This window comes from Oncorhynchus kisutch, linkage group LG22 (genome assembly GCF_002021735.2).
Source record: "Oncorhynchus kisutch isolate 150728-3 linkage group LG22, Okis_V2, whole genome shotgun sequence".
In the NCBI taxonomy this organism is placed as follows: domain Eukaryota; kingdom Metazoa; phylum Chordata; class Actinopteri; order Salmoniformes; family Salmonidae; genus Oncorhynchus; species Oncorhynchus kisutch.
In genome coordinates this window covers 57,889,523-57,906,291 of record NC_034195.2, presented here as the reverse complement: position 1 = coordinate 57,906,291, position 16,769 = coordinate 57,889,523, and the positions used below count along the sequence as shown (strand labels likewise).

At 44.4% G+C, this 16,769-nt stretch overlaps 1 protein-coding gene across 1 annotated transcript in view; it reads right to left on the bottom strand.

Moving 5' to 3' along the window:
• LOC116356317 (uncharacterized) overlaps nucleotides 1–16,769 on the bottom strand; it is a 124,655-nt gene that overhangs the window by 156 nt on the left and 107,730 nt on the right. Inside the window, exon 2 of the mRNA XM_031801477.1 lies at nucleotides 84–3,542. Within this exon, the coding sequence (XP_031657337.1) occupies nucleotides 84–3,505 (3,422 nt within the window). The 5' untranslated portion in view covers nucleotides 3,506–3,542. The remainder of the gene's footprint in view (nucleotides 1–83; nucleotides 3,543–16,769) is intronic.

Sequence of the window (16,769 nt, the reverse complement as noted above, 5' to 3'; positions counted from 1 at the left end):
GGGATGGATGGTGGTTGGACTGGGATGGATGGTGGTTGGACTGGGATGGATGGTGGTTGGACTGGGATGGATGGTGGTCGGACTGGGATGGATGGTGGTCGGACTGGGATGGATGGTGGTCGGACAGGGGATGGGATGGATGGTGGTCGGACAGGGGATGGGATGGATGGTGGTTGGACAGGGGATGGGATGGATGGTGGTTGGACTGGGATGGATGGTGGTTGGACCAGGGCTGGTGGTGCTGAGTTTGGGACTGATGGTGGTGCTCGTTGTAAGTAAAAGATCCCTCCATCACACATCTATCTGTAGCCGACATAATAGAAATATATTTATCTGACGCTATTGACAATTTACTGTCCAGTTGATCAGATTCACATTTCTTAATAACACCCACGGTGAGATCATGTACAAACACACCCGGCTCGGTTGTTGCTGCTGCCACCTCCATCTCTTCCTCTTCCTCTTCCTCTTCCTTAATAACCACTTTAGTCTGCATGTCGTCATCAGTCTTCACTTCCACCTCCCCCTCTGGTTCTTGCTGTGGTTCCTCCTCCTCTTCCTTAACCACTTTAATCTGCAAATCGTCAGTCTCCACTTCCACCTCCCTCTCTGGTTCCTGCGGTGGTTCACTAAAAACAGGCACTACAGGCTTCTTCTGTGTAGTGTCTGATCTGACTACAGTACCCAGAATCCTCTGCTGGACTACAGGCCTCTGCTGTTCTGAGGCTGGTCGGACTACATGGTTACCAATCCTGTGATTGATTGATACAGGCTTCCCTTCCTCTCGTTCAGGGTCTCTCTCAGGCCTGTGTGGGTCAGATGTAGGGCCTGTTTCCTGTCTGTGTTGATGACGTCTGATTGGGTCTGATTGGGTCTCAGGTTTGAGCACACAGTGTCCAGAAGGATGGCGGTCAGTTCTCTGAGATCCTCTAACAGGTAGAGACAGCATGCCAGCAGCCTCTAGGTAAGCCTTGTATGGAGCCAGGCTGAAAACATTGTTGATGACTGGCATGGGAGGAGAGGGAGACTGACAGCTATAGAGTCCGCCTCCCTCTCCGTTCACCTCTCCTCTCCCTCCCTCTGCTCTCCCTCCCTCTGCTATATCTCCCTCTGCTCTCCCTCCCTCTGCTCTCCCTCCCTCTGCTCTCCCTCCCTCTGCGTTCATCTTCATCTTCTGTCGTTTCTGATACAGTTCCACATCAATGACGTCATCCCCATTGTCCTGTGTGTGTTTTGGTGAGGGAGAGTCTATGTTGATGGGTCGGTCTGAGTCCGAGACCCATCTCTTCAGCGTTTCTGTACCAGTAGTGATCATGTCTCCATGCACATTAGAATGAGGGAGAGGACTGTCTCGAAGCCTCACTACAGTAGAACCAGTCATTCCCCGACACGTGGCGTTTTGATGGTTACGTGTAGTTGTGTGTTGGTGGTTGTTCTGGTTGGCTGTAGTTGTGTGGTGGTTGTGGTTGCCATAGTTTACAGCAGTTGTACACATGGCTGTAGTAGCATGGTTGTTGATGTGGTGGTGGTGGTTGTGATGGCCATAGTCAGCCCGTGACAGTGTGGTGGAGACAGTCAGTGGGGCTCCAGGGAGTGTGGAGTCAGAGTGTCCGCGAGATAGGTGGTGTCTCCTGGGGGAGGAGACCTGAGGAGAGGTGACTGGAGATCTGTACTGAGTCAGGGAGTAGTCCAAGGGTCTCTCAGTCTGCTGTAGGCTGCTGGGGAGAGATGGAGAGGCACAGGGTCTCTCTGGGGCTATAGCAGGGGCTCTCATCTGACCTGCTCCATTCAGGGGCATCCTGTACAATTGATGATAGGAGGGCTGGTCAAAACTCCTGAGGTATGGGTGGCTACTAGGAGCCATGTGGCTAGACATGGGGACATCAGTACTGTACATAGACTGGGTGACAAGGTAGTGGGAGGGGGTTGCTGTGCTGGGAAGATGAGAAGCTAGGTGGGGTCCTGTCTGGGTGGGACTGGGAGGTAAGGGTTGTTTAGAACCTTTAGGGACCATAACATCCTCCCAGTCTCGGTCTCTGTGCATTCCTCCTCCTGCATCTTTAAACCCTGCTCCACAACTCTCACTCTCTCCCTCCACATTTGCCTGAGGATGGTAGTAAAAAATGGGCTGTGTGACTGGGAGCTGGCTGTATTTGGCCACATTGGGAGGAGAGCGGCCCTGATAAACCTGTGATGTTACCGGAACACCATGGTGCAAAGGGGTCATGGGTTTGTATGTTGTAGGGTGGAAGGGATGAGAGGGATGGCAGGAGGGATGAGAGGGATGGCAGGAGGGGTGAGAGGGATGGGAGGAGGGGTGAGAGGGATGGGAGGAGGGGTGAGAGGGATGGGAGGAGGGGTGAGAGGAGGGGTGAGAGGGATGGGAGGAGGGGTGAGAGGAAGAGCAGGAGGGGTGGGAAGAGACCAAGCTGTGATAGGTTGGACGTTTAGAGGGGATTTGTAGACGTTGGCATTGATCAGCCCCATAGGGGGAGGCGCTTAACTGTGAAGAGAGGGGGTCACATGTAAATGAGGAGGGGCTTAGTATGGCACGGGCCGGGGAACATGGGTAACCAATGCTGTAGGTTGGTTCCATGAAGACAGGAAACCTTTGTGCCGATCCTGCTCTGTTGGGGATTCCATTGGGGTGGTGTTGGTGGTCCTTGCCATCTTTTAGAGGCAATCTGTCTGATAGTCTCTCTGTCTCAACACCGTGCTCCGGCTGCAGAGCCCTGGGGTGGTGGTGGGAGCTAGGACTATACATCCACCCCTCATACACATTAAGATGGGGATGGATCCTGTGTACTCCCTCCCTCTGCTCCAGACTGTGCCTCTGTCCTACAGTACAGCCCAGCTCAGAACAGCAGGGGGAGGGGTGTCCATAGAGCGGTTTGGGAACAGCCAGACTCAGACAGACAGAGTTCTCAGACTGAGGGGAGAGGCTAACTCCTCCAACAGGGGGCTGCTTCCTCACAGCAATGGGCATAGCGATGGTCCCAGGCCCGCTGGTGGGACTCCTCAGCCCGCCTGGGCTCCTGGTGTAGTAGGTAAAACCCTGCTTAGCTGGAGTGTCCTGAGCAGTAGCAGAGACAGAGTTACTACCACTAACACTACTACTCTCAGTAGAAAAAGACTCTGCCCTGCTGTAAACTATGTGGTTTCGTAACGACCCCTCCTCCGCGCTCTGAGGGGAAACCCCCACATTCCTCCTGTTCAGCAGCAACCCCTCAGAGGGGCTCCAGGAAGGTCGGAGGTCAGGGTCAGAGAGGTCGTGACCCCCAAGGTCATAGGTGAAGTAGGCCCTGTTGTTCTGCAGAGCCTGGGTCTGGGGTGTGTGGTGGGGGGCAGAGGGGTAGTGAGCCAGGCTGGCTGGTTTAGAGAGCCCTCCTGCCTCTGTAGACGCCACGCTACCAATGATAGGCCCTTCCAGCCGGGGCATCTTGCTCTGGACCACCGGGGCGACAGTGAAGCTTGGCTGGACTCGTTTACTGCTGTTGCTCATCATGTGTTGACTCTGTGGTGGTCCGATAATAGACCAGGATCTGAGACACAGGAGAGAATAGATGTTTATACAGCACATTTCTCACTACAAATGCTGTTCAAAGTGCTTAACAGATATGAGGTCGTTCGGTTCTAGTGAGTTACTAGCTCCTCTGTCCCCATTTGATCAACTATATGGTTACAAATATGATGAATATCAATGTTCATGTCTTTCAAATACAAGCAAAAATCACAATAATATAGAGTGTTTCTGTTAAAAAGAAGTCTCAGACATGAGGTCACTCAGGTCAAAAGTTCAACGTTTTAGTTCTTCTGATCTAGCCTGAAATCCAGACCTGTTTTGTGCTAACATTCCACTCCGTGTCATATGTCAAACAGGAGTGGAATATTATCACAAACAGACTAGGAACCAGGCTACATCTGTTCACTTAAGAGCAACAACAAAACATCTCAACTCACAGTCAACTACCAAAACAAGAATAAGTACATCTGTTGAAAATACAAGCATCCACCTCTTCCTGTTCAGAGAGAAGACAAGTACAACATCACAAGGCCTTGGGAGCTTGTGAGGAAGAAAAAAAAACAGATCACCATAAAATAGCATTTGTTCCAAAATAGCTGGACAAGAAGTAAAGTACAGTAGTTTAAAGCAGCCTCTGTTTAAAGTACCACCTTCTACATCTCCAAACAATGCTGTAAGTCTCCAGCCCATTCCTGTCTTGTGTTTTGCTATATAAGGCAATAGGCAACACGTATGACTCACGCCATTTACTGTGGTGAGGTTGGAATGGAGACTCCACATGTGTTCTGCCCTCTGTCATCTCTGCTTCACACAAACGTGATTAAATCCCCCTTCACCACAGAACTGTAACTTCAGAACATATTGAGGGGGAGTAAACTGAAGAATGTATTTCAAACCTTCTCAAGGAAACACCACCGATGCTTTGTCAGTAATACTGAGATGTGTTATCAACCTCTTTGCAGAGGACATGGAAATACCATCATGGTGAAGTAAACAGTCACCTACATTTAACTCATGTCGGCCACAACCTAACCACAGACGTAGACAGGTCGCCCCATCTAGCGCACAGGGGTATTCTACAGCCCACGCCGAGGCGCTCTACATACCACGCCAAGGCGCTCTACAGCCCACCCGCTCTACAACCCACGCCGAGGCGCTCTACAGCCCACGCCGAGGCGCTCTACATACCACGCGCTCTACAGCCCACGCCGAGGCGCTCTACAGTCTCATCTCTCCAACACCTCAGGCAGGAGGGACTGGTGGTTAGCTAGCCACACGTCAGGAGGATAGAGCAGAGGTGTACACACACACACACACCAACTGAAGAGAGATGTTGGCTTATGATTCATGACATATTACTTATTGACACGTAGAAAAGCAGGTTCTGGTACGGGGTCAGTCTGACCAATTAATAATTATCCTTCCTGCAGTGAGTTCAGGGGTGGACCTTAGAGTTCACTGTGTCTGCTGTCACACAACATTCTGCTGTCACACAACATTCTGCTGTCACACAACATTACATTCTCTTCAATACAACATTCTGCTGTCGCACAACATTCTGCTGTCACACAACACAACATTCTGCTGTCACACAACACAACATTCTCTTCAATACAACATTCTGCTGTCACACAACATTCTGCTGTCACACAACATTACATTCTCTTCAATACAACATTCTGCTGTCGCACAACATTCTGCTGTCACACAACACAACATTCTGCTGTCACACAACACAACATTCTCTTCAATACAACATTCTGCTGTCACACAACATTCTGCTGTCACACAACACAACATTCTCTTCAATACAACATTCTGCTGTCACACAACATTCTGCTGTCGCACAACATTCTGCTGTCACACAACACAACATTCTCTTCAATACAACATTCTGCTGTCACAACATTCTGCTGTCACACAACACAACATTCTCTTCAATACAACATTCTGCTGTCACACAACACAACATTCTCTTCAATACAACATTCTGCTGTCACACAACATTCTGCTGTCGCACAACATTCTGCTGTCACACAACACAACATTCTCTTCAATACAACATTCTGCTGTCACACAACATTCTGCTGTCGCACAACATTCTGCTGTCACACAACACAACATTCTCTTCAATACAACATTCTGCTGTCACACAACATTCTGCTGTCGCACAACATTCTGCTGTCACACAACACAACATTCTCTTCAATACAACATTCTGCTGTCACACAACACAACATTCTCTTCAATACAACATTCTGCTGTCACACAACATTCTGCTGTCGCACAACATTCTGCTGTCACACAACATTCTGCTGTCACACAACACAACATTCTCTTCAATAGAACATTCCATTATCAGTGAAACAACGCAGGAAGAAAAAACGGGCACATTGATTGACCGATACCAAGGAAAGCAGTAAGTCTATGAACCACAGTACATTGTGAGGTTACATACACTATGTGGACACCTGCTCGTCAAACATCTCATTCCAAAATCATAGGCATTAATATGGAGTTGGTCTACCCTTTGCAGCTAAAAAACAGCCTCCACACTTCTGGGAAGGCTTTCCACTAGATGTTAGATATTTAGTGAGGTCTGTTACTGTAATTTAATTATGCCAATGTGCTTTCATTAATTGAAAACCCTTAATCTATTTTATGAGAATTGTAAGATACTTGTCGGCATAAAAGACTCAGACCAGTCTTTCAATAATAGGTAACAGAATTTATTCTCGGAGCACGCTGACACTTAACCACGAGCAACAGTTTATATACAGATCATGACGTCATTTCATTGCTTTAACAGAATCCCCTCCTCTCGACCGGGACAAAGTGAGGTGAAAAGTTCATTCTAACTTACTAACACACTCCCAGATAACTTTTGACCCCTCAACATTATCGATCACCACTGAGCTGACAGTTCTAATTAACAGAAAACTTAGGAATGCACTCACTGTCTTATCTAAAAACCCCAGAGCTAAGTTTCTGTAGGGTCAACCATAGGCTAACGACCTTATGTGTTTACATAGTCCCCAACCCATTCGTTTCTTCCTAGTTGGAATGGTGTTCATTAACTTTAATTACTCCTTGTCCGTGTCACACAATCCCTTCTTATGAACTCATATTGTTAATCAGATATACTAAAACAGAGTATAAGTTTTACTTAGTTACAGTTCCATTTAAAATGATTTGTTCAGTCATTTAATCATAATTTTCCCAACAGGTCACGCACTGATTTATGGTGATTAGGTCTGGCTCGCAGTCTGCGTTCCAATTCATCCCAAAGGTGTTTGATGGGGTTGAGGTTAGGGCTCTGTGCAGGCCAGTCAAGTTCTTCCACAACTATCGACAAACTATTTCTGTATAGACCTTGCTTGGTGCACGGGGCATTGTCATGTTGAACTAGGAAAGGGACTTCCCCAAACTGTTGCAACAATGTTAGAAGCACAGAATCGTAAAGAATGTCATGGTATGCTGTAGCGTTAGGATTTCCCTTCACTGGAACTAAGGGTCCCGAACCATGAAAAACAGGCCCAATCTATTATTTCTCCTCCACCAAACTTTACAGTTGGCACTATGCATTCGGGCAGGTAGCTTTCTCCTGGGTGTTGCAACCAAGGACAGATTATTTTGACACGTTACGCGCTTCAGCGGTCCCATTCTGTGAGCTTGTGTGACCTACCACTTCATGGCTGGGCCGTTGTTGCTCCTAGATGTTTCCAGTTCACAATAATAGTACTTACAGTTGACAGCTCTAGCAAGGCAGAAATTTGATGAACTGACTTGCTGGAAAGGTGGCATCCTATGACGGTGCCACATTGAAAGTCACGAGCTCTTCAGTAAGGTCATTCTACTGCCAATGTTTGTCAATGGAGATTGCATGGCTGTATGCTCGATTTTATACACCTGCCAGCATCGGGTGTGGCTGAAATAGCCGAATCCAATAATATGAAGGGGTGTCCACATACTTTTGTATATATGCACACGCAGTGCATTCGGAAAGTATCCAGAGCCTTTGACTTTTTCCAGATTGTTACAGCCTTATTCTAAAATTGATTCAATTGTTATTTGTCCCTCAATCTACACACAATACTGCATGATGCAAGAACTGCAACGCTGCTGGGTTTTCCCGTGTGTATCAAGAATGGTCCACCACCCAAAGGACATTCAGCCAACTTAACACAACTGTGACGCATCAGAGTCAACATGGGCCAGCATACCTGTGGAATGTTTGACACCTTGTAGAATCCATGCCCCGGCAATTGAGGCTGTTCTGAGGGCAAAAGGGGGTGCAACTCAATATTAGGAAGGTGTTCCTGATGTTTGTTATACTCAGTGTGTTTTTATTTATTTACTTTTCTGCTCTTTTGCACACCAATATCTCTACCCGTACATGACCATCTGATCATTCATCACTCCAGTGTTAATCTGCTAAATTGTAATTATTTGCCTACCTCCTCATGCCTTTTGCACAAAGTATATAGACTCTTTTTTTATTTTATTTTTTTCTACTGTGTTGACTTGTTAATTGTTTACTCCATGTGTAACTCTGTGTTGCTGTCTGTTCACACTGCTATGCTTTATCTTGGCCAGGTTGCAGTTGTAAATGAGAACTTGTTCTCAACTAGCCTACCTGGTTAAATAAAGGGGAAATAAAAAATAAATTAAAAAGTAGCCACCTTTTGCCTTGATGACATCTTTTCGCACTCTTGGCATTATCTCAACCAGCTTCATGAGGTAGTCACCTGGAATGCATTTAAATTAACAGGTGTGCCTTGTTTAAATGGAGCTGACCCTTTTTTCAAATGTTCGCCTAAAATGACATACCCAAATCTCAGGACCTAACACAATGATTTGCATATTCTTAATACCATTTGAAAAGGGAAACACTGAAGTTTGTGGAAATGTGAAATGAATGTAGGATAAAAATATTTTTTTGTACCATCTTTGAAATGCAAGAGAAAGGACATAATGTATTATGCCAGCCCAGGCGCAATTTAGGTTTTGGCCACAAGATGGCAGCAGTGTATGTGCAAAGTTTTAGACTGATCCAATCAAACATTGCACATCTCTTCAAAATGTTGTATCAGGACTACCCAAATGTGCCTAAATTGGTTTATTAATACATTTAAAGTTCATAACTGTGCACTCTCCTCAAACAGTAGCATGGTGTTCTTTCACTGTAAATTGGACAGTGCAGTTAGAGGGGGGACACACGGATCAAGTAGATGTTAATATGTGGAATTTCTTTCCTTCTTAAGGCGTTGGAGCCAATCAGTTGTGTTGTGACAAGGTAGGGGTGATATACAGAAGATTATTTGGTAAAAGACCAAGTCCATATTATGGCAAGAAAAGCTCAAATAAGCAAAGAGAAACAATAGTCCATTATTACTTTTAGAAAATCAAGCGCCATGATGAAACTGGTTCTCATGGAAAGGAAGACCCAGAGTTACCTCTGCTGCAGAGGATAAATTCATTAGAGTTACCAGCTTCAGAAATTGCAGCCCAAATAAATGCTTCACAGAGTTCAAGTAACAGACCCATCTCAACATCAACTGTTCAGAGGAGACTGCGTGAATCAGACGTTCATGGTCAAATTACTGCAAAGAAACCACTACTAAAGGACACCAATAAGAAGAAGAGACTTGCTTGGGCCAAGAAACACGAGTAATGGACAAATGTGAGATTTTTGGTTCCAACCACTGTGTCTTTGTGAGACACAGAGTAGGTGAATGGATGGTCTCAACATGTGTGATTCCAACCGTGAAGCATGGAGGAGGTGGTGTGATGGTGTGGGGGTGCTTTGCTGGTGACATTGTGATTTATTTAGAATTCAAAGCACACAACCAGCATGGCTACCATAGCATTCTGCAGCAATACGCCATCCCATCTGGTTTGCGCTTTTCAACAGGACAATGATCAACACACCTCCAGGCTATGTAAGGGCTACTTGACCAAGAAGGAGGAGTGCTGCGTCAGATGACCTGGCCTCCACAATCACCCGGCGTCAAACCAATTGAGATGGTTTGGGATGAGTTGGACCGCAGAGTGAAGGAAAAGCAGCCAACAAGTGCTCAGCATATGTGGGAACTACTTCAAGGCTGTTGGAAAAGCATTCCAGGTGAAGCTGATTGAGAGAATGCCAAGAGTGTGCTGTCATCAAGGTACAGGGTGGCTACTTTGAAGAATCTAAAATATATTTTGATTTGTTTAACAAATTACTACATGATTCCATATATATATATATATCCTTCTGGATGGTAGCAGTGTGAACAGGCAGTGGATCGGGTGGTCGAAGTCCTTGATTATCTTTTTGGCCTTCCTGTGACATCGGGTGCTGTAGGTGCCCTCAGACCAGAGGGCAGGTAGTTTGCCCCCAGTGATGCGTTGTGCAGACCGCACCACACTCTGGAGAGCCTTGTGGTTGAGGGCGGTGCAGTTGCCATACCAGGCTGTGATACAGACCGATTGTGCACCTGTAAATGTTTGTGAGGGTTTTGGGTGACAAGCCAAATTTCTTCAGCCTCCTGAGGTTGAAGAGGCACCTGTTGCGCATTCTTCACCACACAGTCTTTGTGAGTGGACCATTTCAGTTGGTCTGTGATGTGTATGCCTAGGAACTTATAACTTTCCACCTTCTCCACTGCTGTCCATTGGATGTGGATACCCTCTGCGGTTAATTGTTTTATATATTTTTTAAAGGGGTGGATTAGCTTAATATTGAGGAAAGATTGATGGAAGCAACAATGTAACTGTCTGCATCATTTCCAATCCCCCATATCTTTTTGGGGTAAAATATTCCCCAACAACCCCCCAACAACCCTTCCCCCAATTGGAGTAAACTAATAAACAATAATACTTACTTCTACCTTCAGTTTATACAAAACAAACTGTATTTGGTTCGGAACATATTCCTTTCTTATTAGAAATGTCCAATTGATTCATGACTAATATATACAGTTGAAGTCAGAAATTTACATACACCTTAGCCAAATACATTTAAACTCAGTATTTCACAATTCCTGACTTAATCCTAGTAAACAATCCCTGTTTTAGGTCGGTTAGGATCACCCCTTTTTTAAAGAATTGAAATGTCAGAATAATTGTAGAGAGAATGATTTATTTCAGCTTTTATTTCTTTCATCACATTCCCAGTGGGTCTGAAGTTTATATACACTCAATTAGTATTTGGTAGCATTGCCTTTAAATTGTTTAACTTGGGACAAATGTTTCAGGTAGCCTTCCACAAGCTTCTCACAAGAAATTGAGTGAATTTTGGCCCATTCCTCGCGACAGAGCTGGTGTAACTGAGTCAGGTTTGTAGGCCTCCTTGCTCGCACATGCGTTTCAGTTCTGCCCACAAATTTTCTATAGGATTGAGGTCAGTGCTTTGTGATGGCCACTCCAATACCTTGACTTTGTTGTCCTTAAGCCATTTTGCCACAACTCTGAAAGTATACTTGGGGTCATTGTCCATTTGGAAGACTCATTTGGGACCAAGCTTTAACTTCCTGACTGATGTCTTGAGATGTTGCTTCAATATATCCACATCATTTTCCATCCTCATGAAGCCATCTATTTTGCACCAGTCCCTCCTGCAGCAAAGCACCACCACAACTTGATGCTGCCACCCCCATGCTTCACGGTTGGGATGGTGTTCTTTGGCTTGCAAGCATCCCCCCTTTTCCACCAAACATAATGATGGTCATTCTGGCCAAACAGTTCTATTTTTGTTTCATCAGACCAGAGGACAATCTTTGTCCCCATGTGCAGTTGCAAACCGTAGTCTGGCTTTTTTTATGGCGGATTTGGAGCAGTGGCTTCTTCCTTGCTGAGCGGCCTTTCAGGTTATGTCGATATAGGACAAATTTTACTGTGGATATAAATACTTTTGTACTCGTTTTCACAAGGTCCTTTGCTGTTCTGGGATTTTCGCACCTAAGTGCGTTCATCTCTAGGAGACAGAACGTGTCTCCTTCCTGAGCGGTATGACGGCTGCGTGGTCCCATGGCGTTTATACTTGCATACTATTGTTTGTACAGACAATTTTGTACAGATGAACGTGGTACCTCGTTTGGAAATTGCTCCCAAGGATGAATCAAACTTGTGGTCTACAATTTATTTTCTGAGGTCTTGGCTAATTTCTTTTGATTTTCCCAGGATGTCAAGCAAAGAGGCACTGAGTTTGAAGGTTGGCCTTGAAATACATCCAAAGGTACACCTCCAATTGACTCAAATGATGTCAATTAGCCTATCAGAAGCTTCTAAAGCCATGACATTATTATCTGGAATTTTTCAAACTGTTTAAAGGAACAGTCAACTTAGTGTATGTAAACTTCTGACCCACTGGAATTGTGATACAGTGAATTATAAGTGAAATAATCTGTTTGTAAACAATTGTTGGAAAAATTACTTGCGTCATGCACAAACCGACATGCCAAAACTATAGTTTGTTAACAATACATTTGTGGAGTGGTTGAAAAACTAGTTTAAATGACTCCAACCTAAGTGTATGTAAACTTCCGACTTCAACTGTATATTATTTCATAGTTTTGACCTCTTCACTCCTCTACAATGTAGATAATAGTCAAAATAAAGAAAAACCCTTGAATGAGTAGGTTTCCAATATTTTGACTGGTACTGTACATATGTATATACACACACATACAGTATATGCTAGACGTGACAATGGAGTCTAGATAGTGAATTTACATGTCTAGCCTCTGACATGTCATTGTCATACCTCCTGCTGCAACAAAGAAAGGTTTGCAAAGAAGCTCAACTTTCTAAAGCAAATTAAGTTGATGCATTTGCAAATACGTAGGCTACCTTTGACACAGAATAGTCTAATAGCTGTTTGCATGAATAGCCTCTTAGGGAAAGTATGCAAATGTCACTATGTAAAACCATGCACAGGTTTATAAGATTCAACCAACTGATGCAGCCATCCTGAAGCTCCCTAGCCCGTGATCATGATTCTGAGTTCCATTCCATTACAGAGTGTTTGGATGAAGGAGTCTTCTGTACAGGGGAGTTTTGTTAAATAGCCGCGACGCTCGGCCTAAACATTAACAGACAGAGTTTGTGGTTTTGAAAGCATACGGACATTATCTTTCATAATAGCAAGAAATAATGCAAAATAAATTTTAAAAAGTTAAATTGATACAGACCTTTATAGGGTTAACGTTCCCACACGGGCATATTTCCATTTTACAGCGCTTGTTTACGGAAGACAGAACTGACTACCTGTGCTAATTAGCCATCTGCGTCTCTGAACACCTGTGTGTAAATGGAAGACAGAAACCACAAACCTGTTGTCACTGAAAAAACACTGTCGGCTACAACTGTTAAACCAGGTTAAAACTGTGAGCAGTAAATGTATTTTGCATTCGTGACATTATTTTGATGTGATATGAAAGTAGAGGAAGTTATGTTTCTAAAACCACACCACATTTGAGAATCGATTCATGTTTAGATGGAGTATTTAGCTGTTTTGGTTTCCAGAGCCAATTCTCCTTTAACTAGAACATGTAAGATCCTTAGACTATAAGGAAGAACGTTAGGCTCCTGTAGCCCCCTATTGGACTCGGAGCCCCCATACATTTTTCAGGAAAACTTTAACACCATTGTGGTAATGGGGTAAGCCTTCTGTATCAGGGCTCGGGAATCTGAAACTAGTATGCCTTTCTGAGGTGGACTTGAAATACATTTATATCAATGCAATTGAGTAACAAATATTTGCTTAATTTTTTGTATCGGACTTGTTAACTGGTTGAACGGAGCGAGTGTATAACTACAACCAATTAGCAAGTCGGAAATGTCTGAGTTTCGTTGTTCCAACTAGCATGTGAACAGTGTCTGGCTAGGTGATTCAACGCGCTACAATGGGCGGATCGATTTTGCATGGCCCGGTGCGCCGGAGGGGCGGAATTAAATTATTTAGACCATTCCATTGGTCATGAAGTGAAATCTCCATCCACCCGGGCACCAGGCCATGCAAAACGTGCTCTAGTGGACGTTTGGCGCTTCCAAGACCGCTGGAAAAATCATAACGTTAGTGATCTTCTGTTCGGAAAGTCAGAGCCACAGAAAGATGCCGAGTTCCCATCGTGTAATTCCGAGTTGGATGACCGTACAAAACGAATTTTCCCAGTGGGAGTTCATTTTTTGCAATTTCTCATTTGTCTTAAAACTGATGTCGGAGTTTTCCGAGTTCCCAGTTATTTTGAACGCGGCAGTTGTTGCGACAGTTTCATGATTGCATCCATCGATACAAAGTATCAGCGTTACTTTTCACGTGGCTGCGTGCACCAATGGGTCACTGAAGTTCAACTAAATATTCTCTAAGCAATCGTGACCTGTGAAAATAAATCCACATTCTAATATCGAGATTGACATGATCAATCATCTTCAAATAATCATTAGCGGTGCAAAGTCGGTCAGACTAATAACAAATAAACTTCAGTTACAAAACGTCAACTTACCTCTTTATTCTGAGTAGACTACTGAACAAAATTCCCGCAAGGAATCCATGAAACAGTCAGATAAACTAATCGAAACATGCTGCTCCCGATTGCACGGCGAGGATTTACCAGACCAAATGATGTCATTCACTCAAATGTCAGGTTAAATTATTGGAATCCTGAACGCGATCTACATTGCCTTGTATGCCGTATATACATTGTAGTATGCCGATATGTTTTCATCATCTGTGCTGTTAACTGCTCGAAGTCCGCTGGGTTCGGAGGGAAAGGATTCAACCAATAAGCGACAGACAAGACAAGGGAGGGAAGGTCTGTGATCTAGCCTATAGGCGGGGTTAAAAGGGTCTATAGGCGGAGTTAAACAATAGAACAAGAATGAGCTCAACGTTAAAGGTCCAATGCAGCCGTTTTTATCTCAACATCAAATCACTTCTGAGTAACAATTAAGCACCTCAGTGTGATTGTACATAGTACACTACTTTAGACCAGAGCCCTATAGAACCCTATTCCCTATACAGAGTACACTACTTTAGACCAGAGTCCTATATAACCCTATTTCCTATATATAGTACACTACTTTAGACCAGCGCCCTATAGAACCCTATTCCCTATATAGTACACTACTTTAGACCAGCGCCCTATAGAACCCTATTCCCTATATAGTACACTACTTTAGACCATAGCCCTATAGACCCCTATTCCCTATATAGAGTACACTACTTTAGACCAGAGTCCTATAGAACCCTATTCCCTATATAGAGTACACTACTTTAGACCAGAGTCCTATAGAACCCTATGTCCTATATATAGTACACTACTTTAGACCAGAGCCCTATAGAACCCTATTCCCTATATAGTACACTACTTTAGACCAGAGACCTATAGAACCATATTCCCTATATAGAGTACACTACTTTAGACCAGAGTCCTATAGAACCCTATTCCCTATATATAGTACACTACTTTAGACCAGAGTCCTATAGAACCCTATTCCCTATATATAGTATACTACTTTAGACCAGAGTCCTATAGAACCCTATTTCCTATATATAGTACACTACTTTAGACCAGAGCCCTATAGAACCCTATTCCCTATAGTACACTACTTAGACCAGAGCCCTATAGAACCCTATTCCCTATATAGTGCACTACTTTAGACCAGAGCCCTTTAGAACCATATTCCCTATATAGTGCACTACTTTAGACCAGAGCCCTATAGAACCATATTCCCTATATAGTGCACTACTTTAGACCAGAGCCCTATAGAGCCATATTCCCTATATAGTGCACTACTTTAGACCAGAGCCCTATAGAGCCATATTCCCTATATAGTGCACTACTTTAGACCAGAGCCCTTTAGAACCATATTCCCTATATAGTGCACTACTTTAGACCAGAGCCCTATAGAACCATATTCCCTATTTAGTGCACTACTTTAGACCAGAGCCCTATAGAACCCTATTCCCTATATAGTGCACTACTTTAGACCAGAGCCCTATAGAACCATATTCTCTATATAGTGCACTACTTTAGACCAGAGCCCTGTATATGGGGTAGAGTATGGGACTTAAAAGGGTAACTAAAGGTGCAATGAAGTAATTAGAAGCCAAGACACTACCCAGGAGCTGTGATTTAACCGGTTACCCAGGACCTGTGATTTTACCGGTTACCCAGGAGCTATGATTCAACCGGTTACCCAGGAGTTGTGATTTAACCGGTTACCCAGGAGCTGTGTTTTAACCGGTTACCCAGGAGCTGTGATTTAACCGGTTACCCAGGAGCTGTGATTTAACCGGTTACCCAGGAGCTGTGTTTTAACCGGTTACCCAGGAGCTGTGATTTAACCGGTTACCCAGGAGCTGTGTTTTAACCGGTTACCCAGGAGCTGTGATTTAACCGGTTACCCAAGAGCTGTGATTTAACCGGTTACCCAAGAGCTGTGATTTAACCGGTTACCCAGGAGCTGTGATTCAATCGGTTACCCAGGAGCTGTGATTTAACCGGTTACCCAGGAGCTGTGATTTAACCGGTTACCCAGGAGCTGTGATTTAACCGGATACCCAGGAGCTGTGATTTAACCGGTTACCCAAGAGCTGTGATTTAACCGGCTACCTAGGAGCTGTGATTTAACCGGTTCACTTCTGGCCTCACTAGACTAATGTATATTAGGCTAGTACATCAGAGCTTGACATTGTGAAAAGCCTCCACCATAGTATGTGAAAAGCCCTCCCATGGTATGTGAAAAGCCCTCCCATGGTATGTGAAAAGCCCTCCCATGGTATGTGAAAAGCCCTCCCATGGTATGTGAAAAGCTCACCCATGGTAAGACCAGCAAGACCAGGAAAAGGAATGTTCTGAGGTGGAATACAGGTCACCCTCCGTCAAGACCAGGAAAAGGAATGTTCTGAGATCGAATACAAGTCACCCTCCGTCAAGACCAGGAAAAGGAATGTTCTGAGATGGAATACAGGTCACCCTCCGTCATGACCAGGAAAAGGAATGTTCTGAGATGGAATACAGGTCACCCTCCGTCAAGAGCAGAAAAAGGAATGTTCTGAGGTGTAATACATGTCACCGTCTGTCAAGACCAGGAAAAGGAATGTTCTGAGATGGAATACAGGTCACCCTCCGTCATGACCAGGAAAAGGAATGTTCTGAGATGGAATACAGGTCACCCTCCGTCATGACCAGGAAAAGGAATGTTCTGAGATGGAATACAGGTCACCCTCCGTCATGACCAGGAAAAGGAATGTTCTGAG